The sequence below is a fragment of the Zophobas morio genome, unplaced genomic scaffold (genome assembly GCF_036711695.1).
Source record: "Zophobas morio isolate AGI-343-1 ecotype UQ-CSIRO unplaced genomic scaffold, CSIRO_AGI_Zmor_V1 ptg000006l, whole genome shotgun sequence".
In the NCBI taxonomy this organism is placed as follows: domain Eukaryota; kingdom Metazoa; phylum Arthropoda; class Insecta; order Coleoptera; family Tenebrionidae; genus Zophobas; species Zophobas morio.
In genome coordinates this window covers 1486678-1508595 of record NW_026972111.1, presented here as the reverse complement: position 1 = coordinate 1508595, position 21918 = coordinate 1486678, and the positions used below count along the sequence as shown (strand labels likewise).

The following is a 21918-nucleotide window of genomic DNA, read 5'->3' as shown; positions in this document are numbered from 1 at the left end:
TCAGGTCGTGCAAAAATCTTACTGATGATATCTTCTTGTCTTGGAAGTTTAGCTCTCAAACTTGTGAGAGTATGTTTAGAAGCCTTAGATCAATGACTTCAACTTTTAGCACAATTGTTAATTTTAGTATAAGAGATATGTTGCATCGAAGTGACAGACTGCAAACTATAAACAACATTAAAAACGATTTGGATAAAAAATTCGTTTAACCTAGAGAAATCAGGAAAAAAAGTTCAATCATGAAGAGAGATTTTGTGAAAAATGATGACTTAGGAAACATTTCAGATAAAGATATACAAAGCACCGTAGAATCGGCTTTATGGGATTGTCTGCGTGACACTGAAGATTTAGGAATGAAAGTGATAGATTTCAACTATGTATTTTTGCCTCCGTGTAAAGACAATGAATGCAATGACGAAGTTGAAGATGAAATGTTTAGTGAAGAACAGTGCGATCACATTGAAAATTACAACAATTCTCAAATAGCCATGAAACGTAACTGTTTTCAAAGTTTGGAAAACGATCCAGTTGACCAAGATGAAGATTTACTGAATGATCTTTGCACAATTTCGTACGAATCTAAGAAATTTGACAGAGACGTACACCTTAGAAGTTTTGATAGTGACGATATTTTTGTTGAGAAAGGTGATCTAGTCAGATACGCTTAGATAGTACAACAAAAGTTATAAAAAAGTCTTCACTTTGCTGGCTGTTAGACAATGAAAAGGATCGCGTCAGTGTGGATCGTCTCAAAAGATTTATTCAACATAAGAAATGTAATAGTAGTAGAGTTAACTCAAAAACAGATACCTGCCTTCAACATAAAGATGCATCTCAAATTCAAAAACCAGTCCAAATTGGAAAACAAAAAAGACGCTATAATATATCAAGTGACTCATCTGATTTAGACAACCCAAGTAGTATCGAATATGATGACAGCACGGACACCGAAAGTTTGAATTCTGATGATTTGAATCCTCGTTTGAATCTCAAGGCTGAAAATAGTAAAACTGATTGTTCTAAACCAGACTTAAATATAGACGATTATATTATAGTATAATTAACAACTCAAAAACAAGACAAAAAATATTACATTGGTAAAGTGTTATCACTTAACCCTTTTTTTTGAGATTTTTTGAAAAGGAATCCAAAAATTCCGGATGCTTTTATGTTTCCGGACGTTAAAGATCAGGGGGAGATCCAAGAAAATGAATATATAATGAAACTACCTCCACCTCAGGTACTCAGAAGAGGCAGTTTAGTTTTTAAAAAAAAATTATTGAAAAAATATTTGATTTAATTCTAGTTTTTTTTTAAGTGATGTATTTAAAATTTGTGATAATGTAATCTCAACCTGGGTCGAGATTTGTACGAGCATATATCATAGAGAATACTAAAGTAAGAAATTGTGCAAAGTTCTAGGTGCCGATGAACACTTTTAAAGGGGAAAATTACCTCTGAAAACTTATCAAGTGGGGTTATCCACTCCTTTATTGTGCAAAAAAAAATTCTTACGTGTTAAATTTTGCATTTCAAAAGTTTTTTTCTAATGTGCGTCATTTGAAAGTTGTGAACAAAAAATTAAAAGTGTTATCATCTGTATTTATGGGTAGCTAAAATTTAGCACAATTTTTAACTTCAACATCATCTACAATATATACACAAATCTCGACCCAGGTTATGGGGTAAGTATTTTTTAAGAAGTTGTTTTATTTTGTGATATTTTGTTATGATCCAACTGAAATGCTTTACTTTTATGTTTAGATTTACCGTTTTTTTAACATTTAATAAAATAAATGAAACTACTTATTTTTTCTGTTGTTGCCTTATGAGTCACTGATAAGTAAAAACTGCTGACGTAACTGAAAATATCCTTGGCCTTATGTACTTTTAATTTCGTAAAGTCAAAAGCAAAATTTCATAATATAATTTATTAAAAAATTAATAATAATATATAATATAATTTATTAAATCTTTGAGTGATTTAAACGAACTAATTTGTACACACCAGGCATTTTTAACTTCAAAATTAAAATAGACCATAAGGTTTTCTGACTGAATGTGCAAAAAATCTAGAATATTGCATATGTCCACTTTTAAAACAAACATTTGACCCAAGAAACTGTAAAATTCGAAAGTAGGGGAAAAGTGCCTAAAATGATCCCCTCAGGTCAAATGATCCCCATCAATTGTAAGAAAATTTGTGGCTCCATCTACCAAACATAACCGTCATTCAGCGTTCTGTGTATTCTGCACAGTTTTGTGCCAAAATATGTAAAATAAGCACCTCTGATCTAAGGTAAGATATATTTTAAAAGTCCATTACTTCCATTTGAAAGGTCTTATAGCGGTGGTAGTTGTTTTGACAGAATTAGATACATTTCAGTCGTAGGTTAGTTATGATCTTTTTACCGCATGTAAAAATTGAAGGTTAGTTTACAATTTTTGACAGCGGATTTTCTTGAGGCAAAATGATCCCGGATCATTGGGCGAGGCTAGTACCTTCTAAGATAAGACTGATTTTTGCAAATCATATACCCTCTAAGAAAAGAGAGGGTGGGTGGGCGGGGCTAGTACCTGCTAAGATAAGACTGATTTTTGCAGATAACATATCCTCTAACCCCGCCCACCTACTCTTTATTTTCTTTGAGGGAATACCATTTGCCAATATCAGTTTTATCTTAGCAAGTACTAACCCCACCCACCCGCCCGTTATTTTCTTAGAATGTATGTTATTTGCCAATATCAGCCTTATCTTGCCAAGCACTAACTCGGCCCATCCGCCCTTTATCTTGTTAGAGGGCTAGTACCTAATAAGATAAGACTGATTTTCGCAAATGACATATCCTCCAAGAAAAGAGAGGGTGGGTGGGCTACTACCTGCTAAGATAAGACTGATTTTTGCAGATGACATATCCTCTAACCCCGCCCACCCACCCTTTAGTTTCTTCCAGGGAATACCATTTGCCAATACCAGTTTTATCTTAGCAGTTACTAGCCCCACCCACCTACTACCTGCTAAAATAAAACTGATTTTCGCAAATGAAATACCCTCTAAGAGAGGAGAAGGAGGGTGGGTGGAGCTAGTACCTCTTAAGACGGGGAAATTTAAATAATTTAAAAGAATTTTAGGGATTTTCGTGTTCTATTTTTGGGAAATTCTCAGTCTTAAGAGGTACTAATCCCAGTCACCCGCCCTCACTTTTCTTAAAGGGTATCTCATTTGCCAAAATCAGTTTTATATTAGCAAGTATTAGCCCCACCCACCCACCCTCTCTTTTCTTAGAGGGTATATCATTTGCCAAATTCAGTTTTATCTTAGCAGGTAGTAGGCCCGGCCACCCGCCTTCTCCTTTCTTGGAGGGTATCCCATTTGGCAAAATTAGTCTTATCTTAGCACGTACTGATGACTAAAGTATTGTCTCAAACTCTTCCAGAAATTATACACCCCGTATTTTCGGTGCTTTTCAAACTTTTTTTGTTTATTTTTTTTAAGAATTTATTTTTTTGTTAATTTTTGAAATAAAATATTTATCAGTTATGTCATGATTTGATTTTTCTTGTTGATACTGTCCCCTTATGGTCAAAATTCAAAGGGATCATTATGCCCATGCCGAGGGATCATTTTACCTATGGGGATGCCTAAAATGATCCTTTTGTAAGGTCCTGGAAAAACGTTAATAACTTTTTTTATAATTATCGAATCACCAATTGGCTTATACTGTTACCTAGATAAATCAATGTTCTTACAAATAATGCTACAGTTTTATATGAATAATAATAATTTGTATTTTTTAAAGAATTTCTCCCTTAGGGGGATCATTTTAGGCAGCTTTCCCCTATACTTACTCTATTGATTTAGACATCTAAAACCTCGATTTCAGAGTAGCGTTCTTTTTGTAAGTAAAATCAGATTTTTTTTCTTAAACATTTCAGTTTGTTGCTTAGCAGCACAATACATTTTATTTATTTATTTTTTTCCTCTAAAGGGAAAGCACTTCAGCTTACCTAGTCACCGTGCGTTAGTAAACACTTGGTAAAAAAAGGTTTAAATTCAACATCATTATCGGCAAAACAAAAAAGTCAAGTTAAAAAAAAGTTAACAATCGCCCTATTATGTATACAAATTTTGAGGAAATCAAAAGGAAATCATAGGAAATCAAAAGGAAATCATTGGAAATCAAGAGGAAATCACAGGAAATCAAAGGAAATCACAGAAAATCAAAAAAATCAAAGGAAATCACAGGAAATCAGAGGAAATCAAAATCTTGTGTTGTTACTTTAACTTAATTTGTCCTCTAAATGGAAATTCTGTTGGGCAATAAAGACATTATTATTATTATTATTGTTATTATTATTTTCTCCACTGCCGAGGAAACCCTTTTCCCTTCCAAATTCCATCTCCACATTTCTTCCGTCGTCGTGATTCCTTTATTTATTTTGTAGCATTTTTCCTCACAACCTCCCAATAATTCCATAAACTGTCTTTTCCATTCATGTATTTTGATTTTCCTACTGACTTCAATCTTCCTTCTCCGTTCCTTGTTTATATATCTCCATACTTCTTCTGTTTTCAGGGACTTTATTGTCTTCTCTCCTTCTTCTCGTTTTTCTCTTTTTCTTTCTTGACATTTTCTCCTATAATTGTCTCTTGCTTTTAAGTATTCTTCTTTCCTTCCCCTGTTATTCTTCCATTTTCTTAGTTTTTTCCTTGCCTTTCTCTTCAACTCACTACATTCTCCGTTCCATCCATTATTCCTCCCTTGCCATGTGTATATCTTTCTCTTTTCCGTAGCTTCTACAATTAAGTTAATCAGTTCTACTATCATAGCTTCTATATCTTCTTTTACTTCGAATTTCTTTTTTTCTAGTCTACTTCTGTATCCTTGAACTCCCTCTTCACCCCATACTCTTTTTTCTATTTCTTTTCTTTCGTTTCTTTTCTCTTGTTTCTCGTACTCTTGCTCCTTTCCGTCGGAACTAAACTACCAAAACTGCTTCATTTATCTTGATAATCTTATTGTTTTCGGAAATAATCTTCAAAATCATAACACAAATTTAATCGAAGTTTTAGATCGTTTGAGGAAAGTACATTTAAAAAAGAAATTTACGAACAATAAAATAAATGTAGATCTCAAGCAAAACCAAACTTTGCGTAAAATCTATTTTTCCTAAAACTTGCCAATTTTCTTTTTTTTTTAGCCTAAAATCCACCCATACAAAATCACTAGTTTCTGCACAACACGCTGCCCATATGTTTTCGAGCAACTTTCATCAGCTTCATCTGAACCTCCTCCGCCTAATCCGTATCCACATAAACCTAATGACACTAATCCTGTTAAAATCTCTGGGCGAGGGAATTTTATCGCACCAGATCACTGTTTATCATAGATCAATTCGCCATTAAATTGCTGTTTTATCAGATTAAAACCACCATATTCGTATGAATCAATTTGCATTTGGCACAGTGCTGCACATTCCGTTGCAGAAAAATGGGCGACGAGTGCGGTGGTGGTACCTCCAGCAACGACACAGAGCTGAAGAACGCGGACCAAAATGACTGCGTTCTTCCGGATACTTTGAGTATTTTGAGTGACTACGAAAGATTCACCTTCATGGGGATCTTCGTGGTTTTCTCTGTGTTGTCGTTGTGTGGGAATTGTGCTGCGATATACTCGATTAGCAAAAGGTAAAAACTGATTGGTTTAGAAAGTGTAAAGAAATAGAAAATTTTCAGGAAGTACAGGTACGTGCAGAAGACTTGCATCGTCTCGCTGGCCGTCTCGGATATTTTGAGCACCATTGTTATTGCCACCAACAACTTGGAGACTTTCTCACATGAGCTGCTAGTGTGGGTGAGTTCTATTCCTTTAGTTGCTTCTGTATTCATCTCCACACTCGTTTCGTTGTTATCCACAATTTAAAGCATTTCCTTTCGATGATTTTCCGTTTCTAATTTACATTGTTTATCAGCTTAATGCCTGTCATCTGAATTTTTTATCTCGTCGCTTCATCACGAGTGCATAGTGTGACTACTACATTTACACTTAGCTAAATATAGCAAATAGTAATATAGCCCTTGAAACTAAACCTGCAGTAGATCAAAGCAAACAAGAATAATAGCGTGTTGCTTTATTTTGGTTGACTTTGAGTCACTCGTTTTGTTTTCTTTCTTTGACTCACGTCGAATCAAAGCTGAGTTTTGTTCGATTAATAAACGCTTGCAATAAAAGTCGTTCATATCATATCTGAATGTTTTATTATTCCGATTTGGAAGTACAATGTTTTATTGGGTTTTTTTTATTACGAAAATACTTATCTGGACCACATGTTGATTAATGAATATTGCTTTTTAAGAATGTAGTGGTATTTGCTGCCAAGTTATGTAACAAAGTTTGTGATTTTATTTTATTTGCTAATATGTGGAGAATTTTATAAATAGCAATAAAGTTAAACGGTAAAATAAGTTAAAAACTATCAAATTAATTCAAATTCAAATCTAGTTACTGGAACAATAAGTGTTTCAAAATTTGTAACCGAAAGATTGCTCGTATATTTGGAACTTTATCACTGTAAAGGTAAAAAGGCCTAAATAACACTCAGTTTTTCAATTTCCTAAATTTTGATTTCTTCAAATTTTAGATTTTGCAATTTTTCGATTTGAGTTTCATGAGTTTTCAATTTTTAGACTTTTTAATTTTTCATTTCTTCAAAGTTTAGGTATGCAATTTTTCGTTTCAGTTTTTTATTTTCTTTATTTTTATAATTTTTCCAATTTTTAATGTTTCGGTTTTAAATTTTTTGTTTTTTCAATTTCAATTTTTCAATTTTTCGTTTTGCAATTCTTCGGCTTTTCTAACTTTTAATTTTTTTTTTAATGTGAAAATGATCAATTTTTGAATTTTTAAGTTAGTCGATTTGAAATTTTTCTGTTTTCAATTTTTCGATTTTACAGTTTCTCGATTTTTAAATTTTTCTGATCTGCAATTTTTCTAGTTTTCTTTTCACATATGTATCTGATATTAATTATAATTCTTAAAATTTTTCACTTTTTCAATTTTCCGTTTTCCTTTTTCAATCGGTTTTTCAATTTTTCAGTTTTCAATTTTTCGATCTGTCAGTGTTACAGGTTACTGTTTAGTTTTGACAACTCTATAATTTTTTGATATCACAATTTTTGGGTTTTCTAATTTTTCAATTCCAGTGGTTTGCTCTTTTCAAATTTACTATTTTTTTTTTTTATTTTTAAATATCACGTTTTTTAGCTTTGAAATTTTTTGTCTTTTTAGTTTTTCGAATTTTCATTTTTTTTTCAAATTTTAGTTTGTATATTTTTAATTCTTCAATTTTTGTTTCTTTAATTTTACGATATGCATCTTTCCTGATTTTCAGTTTTAAATTCTTCAGTTTTCCGGTTTTCCAACTTTTAGATATTTAACTTTTAGATTTTTCAATTTTTCGACTTGCAAGTTCTTGAATTTTTTTTAATTAATTAATTTCTGGATTTTTAAATTTTTTGATTTGCAATTTTGCTCTTCTTCAGTTTTTGATTTGCAGTTTCTGTAGTTTGCATTTGGAATATGTATCTAATAATAATTATTATAACTCTTAAAATTTTTAATTTTTTCAATTTTACTGAAACTTTTTCATCGATTCGATTTTTTAATTTTTCTATTTTTAATTTTTGCAATTTCTCATTTCTTGATATTTCATTTTTCAATATGTCGAATTTTCTATTTTATAATTTTTCACCTGTAGAGTTTTCATAATTCTATAATTTTTCGATTTTACAAATTTTGGGTTTTCCAATTTTTCAATTCCATTCATTTGTTTCTTTTTCAAATTTTGCCATTCTTTATTTTTTTTTTTAATTTTCAAGTATTGCAGTCATATAGTTTTACACTTTTTCAATTTCGCAATTTTTGTATTTTCAGATCTTCGATTTTTCATTTTTTTTTATTTCTTAGTTTTTATATTATTAATTTTTCAATTTATCATTTTTTTGTTTCTTCAATTTTAAGATATGCATCTCTTGTGATTTTCGTTTTTACATTTTTCAGTTTTCCGATTTTCAAACTTTTGGATATTTCACGTTTTAGATTTTGCAATTTTTTTATTTACAATTTTTTGAATTTTCAATTTTCAATTTGTCAATTTTTGGATTTCTCAATTTTTCGATTCGCAGTTTTTCGGTTTACAATTTTTCGATTTTTCAGTTTCTCGATTTTTCAATTTTTTATTTACAATTTTTCTAGTTTTCACTTCAAATATGTGTCTATTTCTTAAAATTTTTCATTTTTTCAATTTTACGATTCAGAATTTTTCCGTTTTTCATTTATTGGTTACTAAAACTTTTTCAATTTTTCAATTTTTCAGTTTTTAATTTTTCAATTTTTCGATATTTAATTTTTCGAATTTCTAACGTTACAGTTTTTCGACTAAGTATACAACTTTGACAATTTTCGATTTTACAAATTTTGAGATTTCCAATTTTCGAATTCCATTCATTTGTTCTTCTTTCCGGTTTTGCCATTCATTAATTTTTTTTTTCAACTTTTAAGTACGTATCTCGATTTTTAATTTCTAATTCTTCAGTTTTTCGATTTGCAATTTTTCAGTTTTCGACTTTTGCAATTTCCCAATTTTTTGTTGCAAAGTGGAAAAATTGTAAAATTGTAAAATTAAAAATGAAAAAACGAAAAAGTATAAAATGAATTTTTTTAAAAATCTAAAATTGGAATTCAAGAACTTGAAAAATTTAAGAAACGTAAAGATCGAAAAACTTCAAAATAAAAAACGAAATATTGTAAAATCGAAATATTGAAAATTAAAAGAAATTAGAAAATTTCATAATTGAAAAATCCAAATAATGCAAAAAAAAAATTTAAAAACGTCCTTATTATCCTTTTTCGTCCTTTACGTCCTTTTTCGTCATTTTCGTTCTTTTTCGTCCTTTTCGTCCTTTTTGGACCTTTTCGTCATTTTCGTTCTTATTCGTCCTTTTCTTCCTTTTTTGTCCTTTTTCGTCCTTAGTATCCTTTTTCGTCCTTTTTCATCCTTTGTTGTCCCTTTCGTCCTTTTTCTTCCTTTTCGTCCTTTTTCGTCCTTTTCGTTCTTTTTCGTCCTTTACGTCCTCTTTCGACCTATTCGTCATTTTCGTCTTTTTCCGTCCTTTTTTTCCTTTTTCGTCCTTTTTTGCCCCTTTTCGTTCTTTTTCGTCCTTTTCGTCCTCTTCGTCCTTTTTCATCCGATTTCGTCCTTTTCTTCCTTCTTCGTTTTTTTTCGTCCTTTTCGTACTTTTCGTCCTTTTTCATCCTTTGTTGTCCTTTTCGTCGTTTTCGTCCTTTATTGTCCTTTTCGTCCGTTTTCGTCCTTATTATCCTTTTTCGTCCTTTTCGTCCGTTTTTGTCCTTTTCGTCCTTTTTCGTCCTTTCCGTCATTTTTGTCCTTTTTCGTCCATTTTCGTCCTTTTCGTCCTTTTTCGTCCTTTTCGTCCTTTTTCATCCTTATTATACTTTTTCGTCCTTATTTTCCTTTTTCGTCCTTTTCGTCCTTTTTCGTCCTTTTCGTCCTGTTCGTCCTTTTTCGTCCTTTTCGTCTTTTTTCGTCCTTTTTCGTCCTTTTTCGTCCATTTTCGTCCTTTTCGTCCTTTTTCGTACTTCACCGTCCTTTTATAATAATACAATTAATAATAATAATAATAATAATTTTTATTGAACCAATTTTAAATAAATAAATTAAAAAACATTGGTACAAAAGATACAGATACAGCAAAAACTGATATTAATCTGACCTGACATTATTATCTAACCTGACAGTATTAAAAAGAATATTAAATTATTAATGAGTTAAAACAGACCTAAATTTATATTTGGTATTTCTCCATTCAGCAGTCGTTGTTTTAACAGTTTCTTCGAAGTTTGGGTAAAAATGAGGCTCTTCTCTGCGCCAATGACATTATTTTTTTTTGTCCTTTTCGTCCTTTTCCTTCTTTTCCTTGTGAAAACGAGGAATTGAAAAATCAAGGATTGAAAATTTGAAGAATTGAATAAACGAAAAATTATAAAATTGAAAAACTTAAAAAAAAGAAACGAAAATTAGAAAAACTATGACAACTTTGAGAAAATGAAAATTAAAAATTCCAGGAATGAAAATTCAACAACTTGAATAAATTGAGGAAATGAAAAATTGAAAAATCAAAAAATTAAAAACTGAGAAACTAAAAATCGAAAAATGAACAATAGTAATATCCATAATATTGCAAAATTTAGATATCGACAAATTGAAAAATTGAAAAAATCACTCACAGAAAATAAAACAACAAAAATTGTGATATTAAAAATTGAAGAAAAGGGAAAAAAAAATTGGTCGAAGGTAAATAAATCTAAATTTTTTCAAAAATTATAAGGTAAAGAAAGCGTGCTACGCGTTTGTTTCAAGTGAGTTTTTCCATTACAATTTTTTTTTAAATGACGTCATCAACATTTTTGTAAGGAGAAAAATCTTGACTGCATTTATTCAAACCAAAGAGAAACCAAGAGCTTGAAAATTTAATGAATGTGTTGGCATGGTACATCTTTACATATTTTATGACAAATATAAGAATACGAAGAAATGGTTTTCGCTATATTACTTATTATTACGTAATTAGCATTTTAGGGCCAATAACATTTTTATTTTATTTTTCGTATCTTTTACTGTTTAATGCAACGGGGTTATTCCATATTTTTCGTTTTTATATAGTTTCTATTTAATTTAGATATATTAAATAAATACAAATTAAAGACTTCTCTTAACGTTGTGATTCCTTTTTCTCACAACTGTTTCAACATTTCTAGAATAACCTTATCGTGTTCAATCACCTTTTCCACCTTTAATTTCTTTACAACTTTTATGACTTCCTCTTGTGTTATCTCAACGTGTGTTTGATTATTATCGGTTATTCGCTTTCTTCAATCTTTTCCTTTCATACTTTTCATCTTTTCGTTGTCTTGTCTTTCTGTCAGTACGACACTATTTTCTTTTTTAATTTGTATAATTATTATCAGTCCTGTGTAGATTTTGTACGATTTTTAAGCCTTTTTGTATTATTTTTATACAACTTTTGAAGAGCCCAACTGGTCCATCATTTACCACTGATAACAGCTGACAGATGATAGATAACCGTTAAATTAATCTGCAATTTATTGGACGCACATCAACGAACTAATGCATCCATGTCATCTTGTGATTTACGACAGTCATGCACAGTTGTAATAAAATAACTGTCAATATTTGGCGATTATAAGAAATCAAAACATAGGTATCGGTATAATACCAGAAGACAAAAAAAGTATAAATTCAACTCCAGAATTGCATTGGATTAAAACGGAGACTTGTCCACATTCAGTTGCGATATCAGAAAGTATTGTAAAGCACCGGAAAAGTGAGAAGATTATTAAAATTACCTGGCGTAAGATTGGTTGCATACTTCCAATACATGATGTGTTTTTTTTAATTGTACATAGGAATTAAGCATGGGATATGTTCAGAGTTAAAAAAAATGTCCTGATATGTTTCTAATAATTTAATTCCTAATGAAAAATGTATTTCCTACATTCACACAGACGTGAACATATATTACATTTTCACAAAACTAACTGCTTTATGAAACTCAGTTTTAATCAAAAAGAAAACCTGTAATATTGCTCTCAACTTGTGGGAATTATGGTCGTTTACCTTAGTCGACGGAGGTCTTTACACTCATTTAGCATAAGAGCCATGTTGCTAAAATGCGCTAGACATTGGACGCTCGGTCATTAGGTGCGGTGCTCTTGGAAACAAGCAAATATTTTTCTAATGAATAATGATAAATGATGCATTGCCAAAGTCAGTTTGTTTTAGATACAATGACGTTTCATTATCTTCCACACTAGGGTTGCCAGATCTCATATATTTGGTATGAGTATTAGATATTTAAAGAAAATCTCATACCTCATACCAAGTATTAAATATATGAGATAATCTCATATATTTTCATTTTAACCGCCATTTCGAATTCTGTACTCTGCACTTTAGACGCAGAAACTTAAATTCGAATTCCAATAATTCAGAGTCTACTGTCTAACATGTATGCAAAGTTGTCGGCTGAATCATGACAAAAAAGTGGTGCAGAAACGTCAAATTAGAGACGCGATTAAATTAAATATTAATTCGAGCTTCTGTAAACTCGGCCTAAAACGTTTCATATATTTTTAACTGATCTCATATATATTTTTCCATGGAACTCATATATACCTTCTGAAAAAATCTGGCAACCCTATTCCACACTAATCTCAAGTCTAGTTCAGTTACCAATCTTAGGCAACCAACATAACTAGGCTTATTTGTTGGTTGCTCCTCCTAGTAAAATGTGTATTAACTCTGCGGATTTTTGAAATTAGTTGAAGTTGAAACTATCTCAGAGTAAATTTAATATAATTTTTGATTTCCAAAGAACGAATCACCATACAATTATTTGTATTTGTTTTTCTACTAAGTCTTCCTTTATAGCTTCCTTCCACTTCTTTCTTGGTCTGTCATTTGTATTAAATTTTTTGGTTTTTCGGGAATATCTAGTTCTCTCAATCTGTTTATTAATTTCGTCCTGTTCACCGTATTGTAAGCTAATGAACACAAGAAGGCAAAAATAAGGCATGAGTGTATCCTAAATATAAAGTAAAGAAACAAAGAATTATATTGTAAATTATTACTAAAAATATTAATTAGTTTAAGCAAAGTTAATAGCTATTAATTTCCTCGAAGGATTGTTGTATAATAATTTACTTTACCTGATGCTTGAATTTTTTTAAAGTTGGTTGGCTTTTTATACTCTCTGGTAACGGGTTACATGGTCTGATGCCTTTGTAAAACAATTAATTTATTGAAGACTGTTTGGGTTTTAACATTAGATACAATTATCGCTGTTCACCTTCGCTTACCCAAAACTTATTATTTCTTTCTTCATTTCCACACCTACATCTCGCAATTTTTTTTTCTTTCGCGCTTTCTCGGTCTAGGTACTTTGGTATTGTTTCTGTTTTTATCTTTCTATAGTCTGCATTGTACCTAGAATTACTTACACTCGCTCTTCACTCTTGTTTATCTATGTCTCTGTCACGCAGACACAACTCTTCTCTCATACTCACCCCCATTTCTCTCATTCTCTCTATTTCCATCCATGCGTATCCTAGTCTTTCATAATATCCTTGTCTACCCTTGTGATGTTCTTTCCCTGCTTCCTTTTTTTTTCCTTCCAGCATTCATAAAATAGCCTACATTCCTCTCTTTGTTTCAACCTTTCATCATACTTTACAGCTCTTTTCTCAGTGTATACCCTTAATTTCTCTCTTTCACATTCTTCTCTTACTATATAGCCTGGCGTCTCTTTCCGTAGCTCTAACATCCACCTCAAATATTTTTCTTGTACTGCTTCCATCTCTGCATATTCTTTCCATCCCCATATCTCCACTCCATAGATTAATACACTCCTAACTAAACTATCAAACATTTTCATCCTTCTTCTTACGTCACGTGCAAATATTCTCTCACCTATACTCCACACCATTCCCATTATCTGCATTGCTTTGACTCTTCTTTCTCTTATGTGTGTTTTTATCGTGTTAGTTGTTGTAAACTTAAATCCTAAATATTTAAACTCCTTTACTGTGTCTATGATTCGATCTTCCCAACGCCACACTTTTTCCTCCCCTTTTCTCCCTTTTTTTCTAAACACCATCATTTTTGTTTTTTCTACATTTACCTCCAGTTTCTTTCTTTTAAAGTATCTTTGCAGATTTTTTTTTCATCTCATTCATTGCACATTCATCCTTCGCCAATATTACCAAATCATCTGCAAATGCCAAACACCATACCTTTTCTCTCCCCACCACAATTCCTCCCGCTTGTACTCCTCTAAACTTTTCCTCGATATCGCTTATGTAACAAGCAAACGGACTGGGACTTAATGGGCATCTCTGTCTCAATCCTTTCGTCGTCCAAAACATTTCACTTTCTATTCCTCCCACTCTCACACTAGTCACTGTCTGTCTATAAATCTCTCTTGCTGCTGCAATTAACTTTTCACTCAGTCCTCTTCTCTCCATGCATTCCCACAAACATTCTCTGTCCACCGTATCAAACGCGGCTTTTAGGTCTACAAACAGTGCATATACCCGACCTCCTTCCTTTAGCAACTCTTTTTCTATTAGATGATGCAGGATATATACATTGTCCATAGCCCCTCTACCTCTTCTAAATCCCGCTTGAATTTCCGGTAATATACTACTTTCGTTCATCTCTGTCACCAACCTTTCATTTAACACCATTGCGTACAGTTTATATGCCGTATTTAGGAGAGTTATTCCCCGATAATTCTCTACTTTTACTTTACTACCCTTTTTATGAATTGGGCATATTTGCCCTACTCTCCAGTCCCTTGGAAAACCTTTACCCGTCCACACATCATTCATTAACTCGCTCAATCTTTCAATCATCCTATCCGTCCCAAATATCCACACTTCGTTTACCAACCCGTTCCTCTCCAGTGCTTTTCCTCTTTTCAGTCTTCCTACTTGTGATGATGATGATGATGTTTATTAACGGTCAAAAAAAAAACCAATTACAATAATAAAAACATACAAAAGTTACAACACTAAATTAAAATCTTCCTGTGGACCGATGATTTAAAACCTGGTGTATGAAATTCCCACAAACTCAATTTCATTATAGATAAGTGTCAGTCTAGCAAGACGACTAACAGGCGATTGAAACGCGTACAAAGTACGATGATATGGAATTGAAAGTAAGTGAGAATTTCTTACTTGACGAGATGGAACATGTATCATAAATAAAATTAAAATATTTGAACAAGTAACGATACCAGACAATACTTTATAAACAAAACACATATCAAACATTATTCTTCTCTTAGGAAGTAACGTAAGCCCAAAATAACTTATTATCATAGTATAATTATAGCTATTGAAAAATATTTTGAACTTATAGCACAGAAATTTGACGAATTTTTTTTTGAATTTTTTCAATTCTTTGACTGTGCATCTTATAATAAGGAGACCATATAGTAACACCGTATTCGAGGATCGACCTTACAAAAGATGAAAACAAAACAATAAAAGATCTAAGATTTGTGAACTCACTACAGGTTCTTTTTACTAATCCTAACATTTTATTTGCTTTAGAAACAATATTAGTTATGTGAAAAGTAAAAGAGAGTTTACTATCAATAGTAATTCCTAAATCACAAAAACTGGTCACATTTTCAAGAACAATAGAAGACAATGTACAATTATAATGTTCCGAACATAATTTGCGACTAAATCTTAAAACCTTACACTTAGGTATGTTAAATTCTGGTCCATTTTTCTTACACCAAAATTCTAAAAAGTTCAAATCAGATTGTATCATGTGACAATCAGAGGGGCAAGTAATTTTTTTAAAGATTTTTAAATCATCTACAAATAGTAAAAACTGGCTAGATTTTATAACATCTTTGATATCATTTATAAATAGAGAGAAAAGCAAAGGCCCTAACTGGGAACCTTGCGGAACACCAGAAGATGGAATTATACATTTTGATTTAAACCCATTTATAATTACAAATTGCCTTCGATTACTTAGATATGAATCTATCCATGATAGTAAAGGATCACCAATTCCAATCTTAGCCAATTTTAATAGTAGAATACGAATATTCACCCTATCAAAGCTTTTGCCAAATCAGTGTAAATACAATCAGTATCGTAACCATTTTCCATATTATTAACTATATAATTAGTAAATATCATTAAATTAGAAGTTGTCGAACGCCCTTTGTTCATCTAGGATGATATTTTTTACATGGAAAGACAAAATGTCACATGTAATTGAATCAAATATTTTGGCTATAGGTGAACCAATACTAATAGGTCTATAGTTTGAAATATCACTACGATGACCTTTCTTATATAAATAAGTGTAACATAAGAAATTTTCCATAGTGTAGGAACTTTGGATAATTGTAAAGATCTTTTATATAAAATTTGTAGGGGAAAACATAAATTGTGAGCACATTGTTTTAAAAATAGTGATGGAATACCATCTGGACCTATTTTGACAGAAGAATCTAAGGAAAGTAATTTAGACAAAACAAGGTCGGTGGATATTTCAAATGAATTAATATCAACAAGATTGTCTTTCCAAATTGATGAACTCATATTAACATCAGTATCAGCTACCGTATATACAGTTTGAAAATAAGTAGCAAACAAATCTGCAATGCATTTAGAAGAATCAGCTATGATATCACCTAAGAACATAGAACAGGGAAACCCCACTGTATTAGATTTTGATTTCTTGACAAATGACCAAAAACTATTACTATTAACAATAATATTCTGCTCAACACTTCGAATATGATTTTTCCTACACAAGTTCATAGCCAACTTACATGTACGTCTAAGATCACAAAACTTTACGTAATCTGAATATAATCCAGTTACCTTAAAATTCCTATGAGCTTCTCTTTTTTTCACAATAAGAGATCTTGTATGGTTATCAACCTAATAAGGAAAGTTGTTCTGAGTTTTTTTAACAACAATAGGAACAAAACGAGTTATAAGAGAATTTATGCGAGAATAAAAATAATACATACAATCATCAAGATGAGAAAAATTTTCCATGGTAAACCAATCAATTTGCTCCAGGTAGGTATTAATTACATCAAATGACGCGTTCTTAAAATCCAAATAAGATGTGTATATAGTACGATCTAGTAAAGGCAAGAATATGTCACTAATTTTAATAATAAAGGCAGGATGATTTATATCTTTCGGTAATAAGGATAAACATTCTTCAATGATAAGTGCAGTATTACTAAAGCTTAAATCCAAAATTACATCATTTCCATTCAATATAAAGTTGTATTGAAAAAGACCACTCACAGCGAAATTGTCACAAATTAATTCTTCAATCATTGAAACAACATTAACAGGTATTAAATAATTACAATTAGTATCACTTTTCCAGCTCAATCCAGGCAAATTGTAATCACCAACAATACATACTGTAGTTTCAGGATAATCAGCAATTAAAGAATCAACCAAAGATATATGGTCAGAATACACAGCTAAGAGTGAATTAGGAGGAAAATACACAGTTCCAATTATAATTTGAATGCCATTAAACGAGATTAGTATCCAAACTTCTTCTCTTTGAAGAGTATCAATTTGCAGTAAAGTAGAAGGAATATTCTTTATAACAGCTATCATTACACCACTACCACGTTCTTTATTCGTCTCTAAAAAGGATCTATCCTTTCTGTAAACAACATATCTATCATCTATAATTTCCCCATTCAAAAATGTGTCATTAAGCCAAGTTTCTGTTAATGAAATTATCGGATAGTTCTCGCACAATACATTAGAATATAAATCACTGATTTTAGTTCTCAACCCTCTAACATTCTGATAATAAATTGTTAACTCTGAGTTTGCTGATCTGGAGTTTTTTGAAAATTTGATTGTCTGCGTAAACTACGAGGACTAAAATATTTACGAACAGCAATACCGATTGGCCAAAAAGATGGATCCAAAACTTTTTCAATTAATGAGAAATCGATTGATAATTTAAAGGAACTGTGTTTATCAGGGAATTTAGAATTTAATTGTTTAAGTTCAAAGGATTGAATATTGTCCATATTGTCATTTGCGCTACAAACACACTGTAATTTATTCCTAATGTAATCTTCAATCTTACTAATAGATATTAACCCCAGGATTTACTCTTGTGACATGAATGTCCCTTTTTCGTCGCCTAGTGACAGCAACAAACTCATTACTACGATCTTCAAGAGCATCTCCATTTTCATTGGTGACTTGAGAAGTACCAATTATCAAGTCTTCATTACCCTCGTTTCACTGGTAGCATTAGTAATATTTGACTTAACTGGAGCATTTTTATTGGGTTCATACACGTTTTGATTATCTTCCACAACAGCTGAGCGAAGGTTTACATTTCTTTTAAACGATGTTTTATCCAGGTTTTTCTGAGGACCTTTCTTGTCACTACTACCACTAATTGTGAAGACATTACTTTCAGTTTCATTACTAGATAAAACTGATGATTTTTCAGATAAACGATCATCTTCTCGAAAATACTTGATTTTAGAATCTGAACCTCATCTCTAAGTTTTTTAATTTCGATCATTAGAGGAGACACAGCCTTGTCGACCATTTTATTTAACAGATTGGAAAATTCATCACTATTCAAAAACTTTAAAACATCTTGAGCTGAAGATGTAGAACTATTGGAACTTACAGCACTTATCACATACTAGCTCATTATTCGACAGAAAAATAAGCTTGTTATTCCTTTCTTGTACCACTAAAGCACAGCTTTTATGAAAGTACGTATGACACTTAACACACGACCAGGCATTAGACACTTTGTTTTTACATTTTCTGCATTGCTTATCAACATCATCATTTATTTTAGAAGACAACACTGTATGCGACACGTTTACACTCGCCGACGCCATCTTAATTTCAATTTCTTTGTTTTCCTACTTCCTCTACTCGAATATCTTGCGCTACAATTTTCTCTTCCTTTCCATTCAACAGTTCCATAAAATGTTTCTTCCACTGTATTATAGGTATGTCTTCACTAATCGTGATTTTGTTCTTCCGTTCTTTATTTATACACTGCCATGCCTCTTGCTCAGTTCTTATGGCTTTAATTTTTTCTTCTTCTTCTTGCTGTATCTCTTCTTTCTTTTATTTGCATCGTTTTCTATAATTATTTTTTGCTTGCCAGTACTCTTCTTTTATACCTTTCCCCTTTTTCCACCTTCGTAAACATTTCCTTGCTTCTGTTTTTAAATCTCTGCATTTGCTATTCCACCATCTGTTTCTCTTTTCTAAATTTCTCGTTACAATTTCTTTTCTTATGGCTGCTTTTTCAATTTCTCTTTTTAATTCTTCCATTTTCTTTTCAGTTCCTTTTTCTTTAAATTCCACTTCCAACATTTTTTTTTATAATGCTCAATTCTTTTTTCATTCCATACCCATATCTTCTTCTCTTTTCCTACTTCATTCCTTAAGCATCCGCTCCCTCTACTTATGCCCCTCAATTTTACTTCTAGTGGCATGTAATCGGAGTCCACTCTTTCTCCTATCTTGAATGTTTCTACCTCTTCTTCTGCTAATCCGTTTACTATTACGTAGTCTATTACCGATTCCCCTCTTTTACCTATCCAGGTAAATTCCCCCTCCTCGTCCCCTTCCTTCGCCCCATTCAAGACTTCCCAACCTCTTTCTTCAATTAATTCCCATAGCAATTTTCCGTCTTTGTTTTCTACTTCATCTTTCGATTTTCGTATGTTTTCCCCGTCTTCTTCCCTGCTATTGTTCCCTATTCTGGCATTAAAGTCCCCTCCTAGCAATAGAAATTCTTCTTCGGACTCTTCGATTTTTTCTTGTATTTCTTGTTTCGTGTTTCTCATTCCTCTACTATATATTGTGCAGATTCTCCATCTTTTTTTATTTACAATCAGTTTTCTTTTAACTAAGCCTTCCATTTCTATTGCCCCCTCTCCTATTTCTTTTATATCTTTCTTCACTCCTGTTATGATTCCACCTTTTGCTCTACCCTTGCGTTTTTCTTTTTTTGCCCCTTGCAATTTCCACTGAAATTCCTTTGGCAACACGTCTTTCAGTTTGTTCCAGTCTGTCTCTAGTATCCATGTTTCTGTTAGTCCCACAAAATCAAAATTTTTCAGGTAGTCCCAAAATAAATTATCTTTCTTTTTCAAACCCGCAATATTCCAAAAGAGTAATTTTAAACCACGTTTATCTCCCCATTTTTCTTTCCCATTCTTCTATTATGTACAAAATCTACATTCTTAAACTTAAAGTCTTTATTTGTCCCATCATTACTACCCCTCCCCTTTGTGTTTCTTTCTTCGGTTAGTGCTGACTTGATTTGAGAAATTTTTCTTCCAATTTTTCTTTATTTTCATTCCATGTATACATTTTGTCCCCTACTTTCAGCTTCTTATATCCCACTCTTGTTGTGTATCCTTTTTTTATTTCCTCTTTAGCTACCTACCTAATTCCTTTTTGAATTTTTTGCTCTTGTACTGTCCAATCATTATCAATATATATTCTCTTTCCTCTCAGTTTATTTTTATTCTTCATCACCTCTTGTTTTTCCTCCCAAAGCGTCTTAACCAGTATTTTCTTGCTTTCCTCTTTCCCTATAATTACTGTTTCCGACACTTTCACTTCTACCTCAATTTCTTTTTTCAAAAATTCCTCCACTTCTTTTGCATCTGTTTTTCCCCTTATTTCCATACCCGTAATTATGAAATTGTTTCTTCTTTCTTGCCTCTCTTTTTTTTCCAACTTCTTCTCTAAATTATTGATTCTTTCTTCGAAGCTTCTCTCGTTTTCTTTCCATTCTTCTCTTTCTCTTTCCAGTATTCCATTTATTGTCTGTAATTCTTTTTTTACCCCTCTATTTTCTTCTCTCAGTTGTTTCATTTCTTCCATTAGTTGCTTCATCATTTCCATCAACGGCTCTTGTCCTTGCTTTATTTGTTCTCTTTCTTCCATTTTCAATGTCGCTTCCTTCACTATCAGCTCTTTCTCGCCAGGCCGCAAAGATATCACCAATCTTATCACTCTCAATCGTCTTCTGATTTGACATAACCTTGCTGTTTTTCTTGTCTCAGCAGTTGTATTCGCGTTTTTTTTTTACGAAATATTCTCTTTTGCTGCTTTTACTATCACCCAATCACACTTGTTACCCCTGAAAATCACTGTTTACTATGACTTTAACTTCAGCTGTTGCTAACAATGTGCACTCAACCAAGAATCCAATTAATTCTTATACTTATTTAATATCTCTGTAAAACTTTCAGACTCTAGGTTCGTTCCTCTGCTCCGTCATCCCCATGCTGCAAATGGCCGGGATCATGGCCAGCTCCGTCGCCCTGATGTTCATCGCCATGGACCGCTACCGCAACGTAGTCCACGCCCTCAGCAAAAGATGGAACCCTCCGCCCTCCACCTGCATCCTCCTGACCATTATCTTGTGGATCGTCATCCTCTTAGTCTCCTACCCCCTCTACCACTTCTTCAGCCAACAGCCCGTCATAATAGTGTACGCCTACCCTACCGACTTCGGGAACAACTTCGAGTACGAACCAGCCGACGTTTGCATCAGCTTCGAGAAAGACAACATGAAGATCTACTACATCGTCATGGTCATTATCATCTTCCTCCCTCTGTTGATAGTCTTCCTCTGGTTTTACTACAACATCGCCTCTCTCGTCTGGAAACACCGGAAGCCTGTGACTTCCGTCCTCCCGAACGAAGCCTCGGCCTCCTCCACCTCCAACTCGGAAATCCGGATCAAGCACGTCAAAGCGATGGGGAAGAATCGGGATATTAAGGTGGAGAGGAAGATACGCACGTTTAAAATTATCATCACTTTGATGATGGTTTTCATAGTTTGTCGGTTGCCGTACTTCGGGGTTTATATTTTGAAGTTGTGGGTTCAGAATTACGGGATGTGGGTGTGGTATTTGAACTACTCGTTCGTTGCTTTGCATATTGTTAATTGTTGTTTGAACCCGTTGTTGTATACTTTTCTTAATCCGACGTTGACGGTGTGGATTAGGGTTAAGAAAAGTGCCAATGATTTCTTTTGGGAGATTTGCTGCATATGCTTCTCGAGGCGGGAGTTTGATGAGTTCGAGAAGGAGAACCCGTTCGTGGTGAACGAATTTAATAGGAGTAGGTGCAATTCGAAGGTAAAGTTCCAAGAGCACGTGAACGAAATACAGGCGAAATATTAGAATATTGTGTTAATGTACTTAGAATTTATATTTAGGTTGTACTG

The 21918-nt window shown here is 32.4% G+C and overlaps 1 protein-coding gene across 1 annotated transcript; it reads left to right on the top strand.

Annotated features, from left to right (window-relative positions):
* The first annotated feature begins 5492 nt into the window (after positions 1-5492).
* LOC135123212 (QRFP-like peptide receptor) lies at positions 5493-21874 on the top strand. The gene is made up of 3 exons (XM_064047706.1): positions 5493-5689; positions 5738-5855; positions 20936-21874. Exons 1-3 carry the CDS (start codon positions 5493-5495, stop codon positions 21872-21874), a joined length of 1254 nt encoding a protein of 417 aa, XP_063903776.1.
* The last annotated feature ends 44 nt before the right edge of the window (positions 21875-21918 follow it).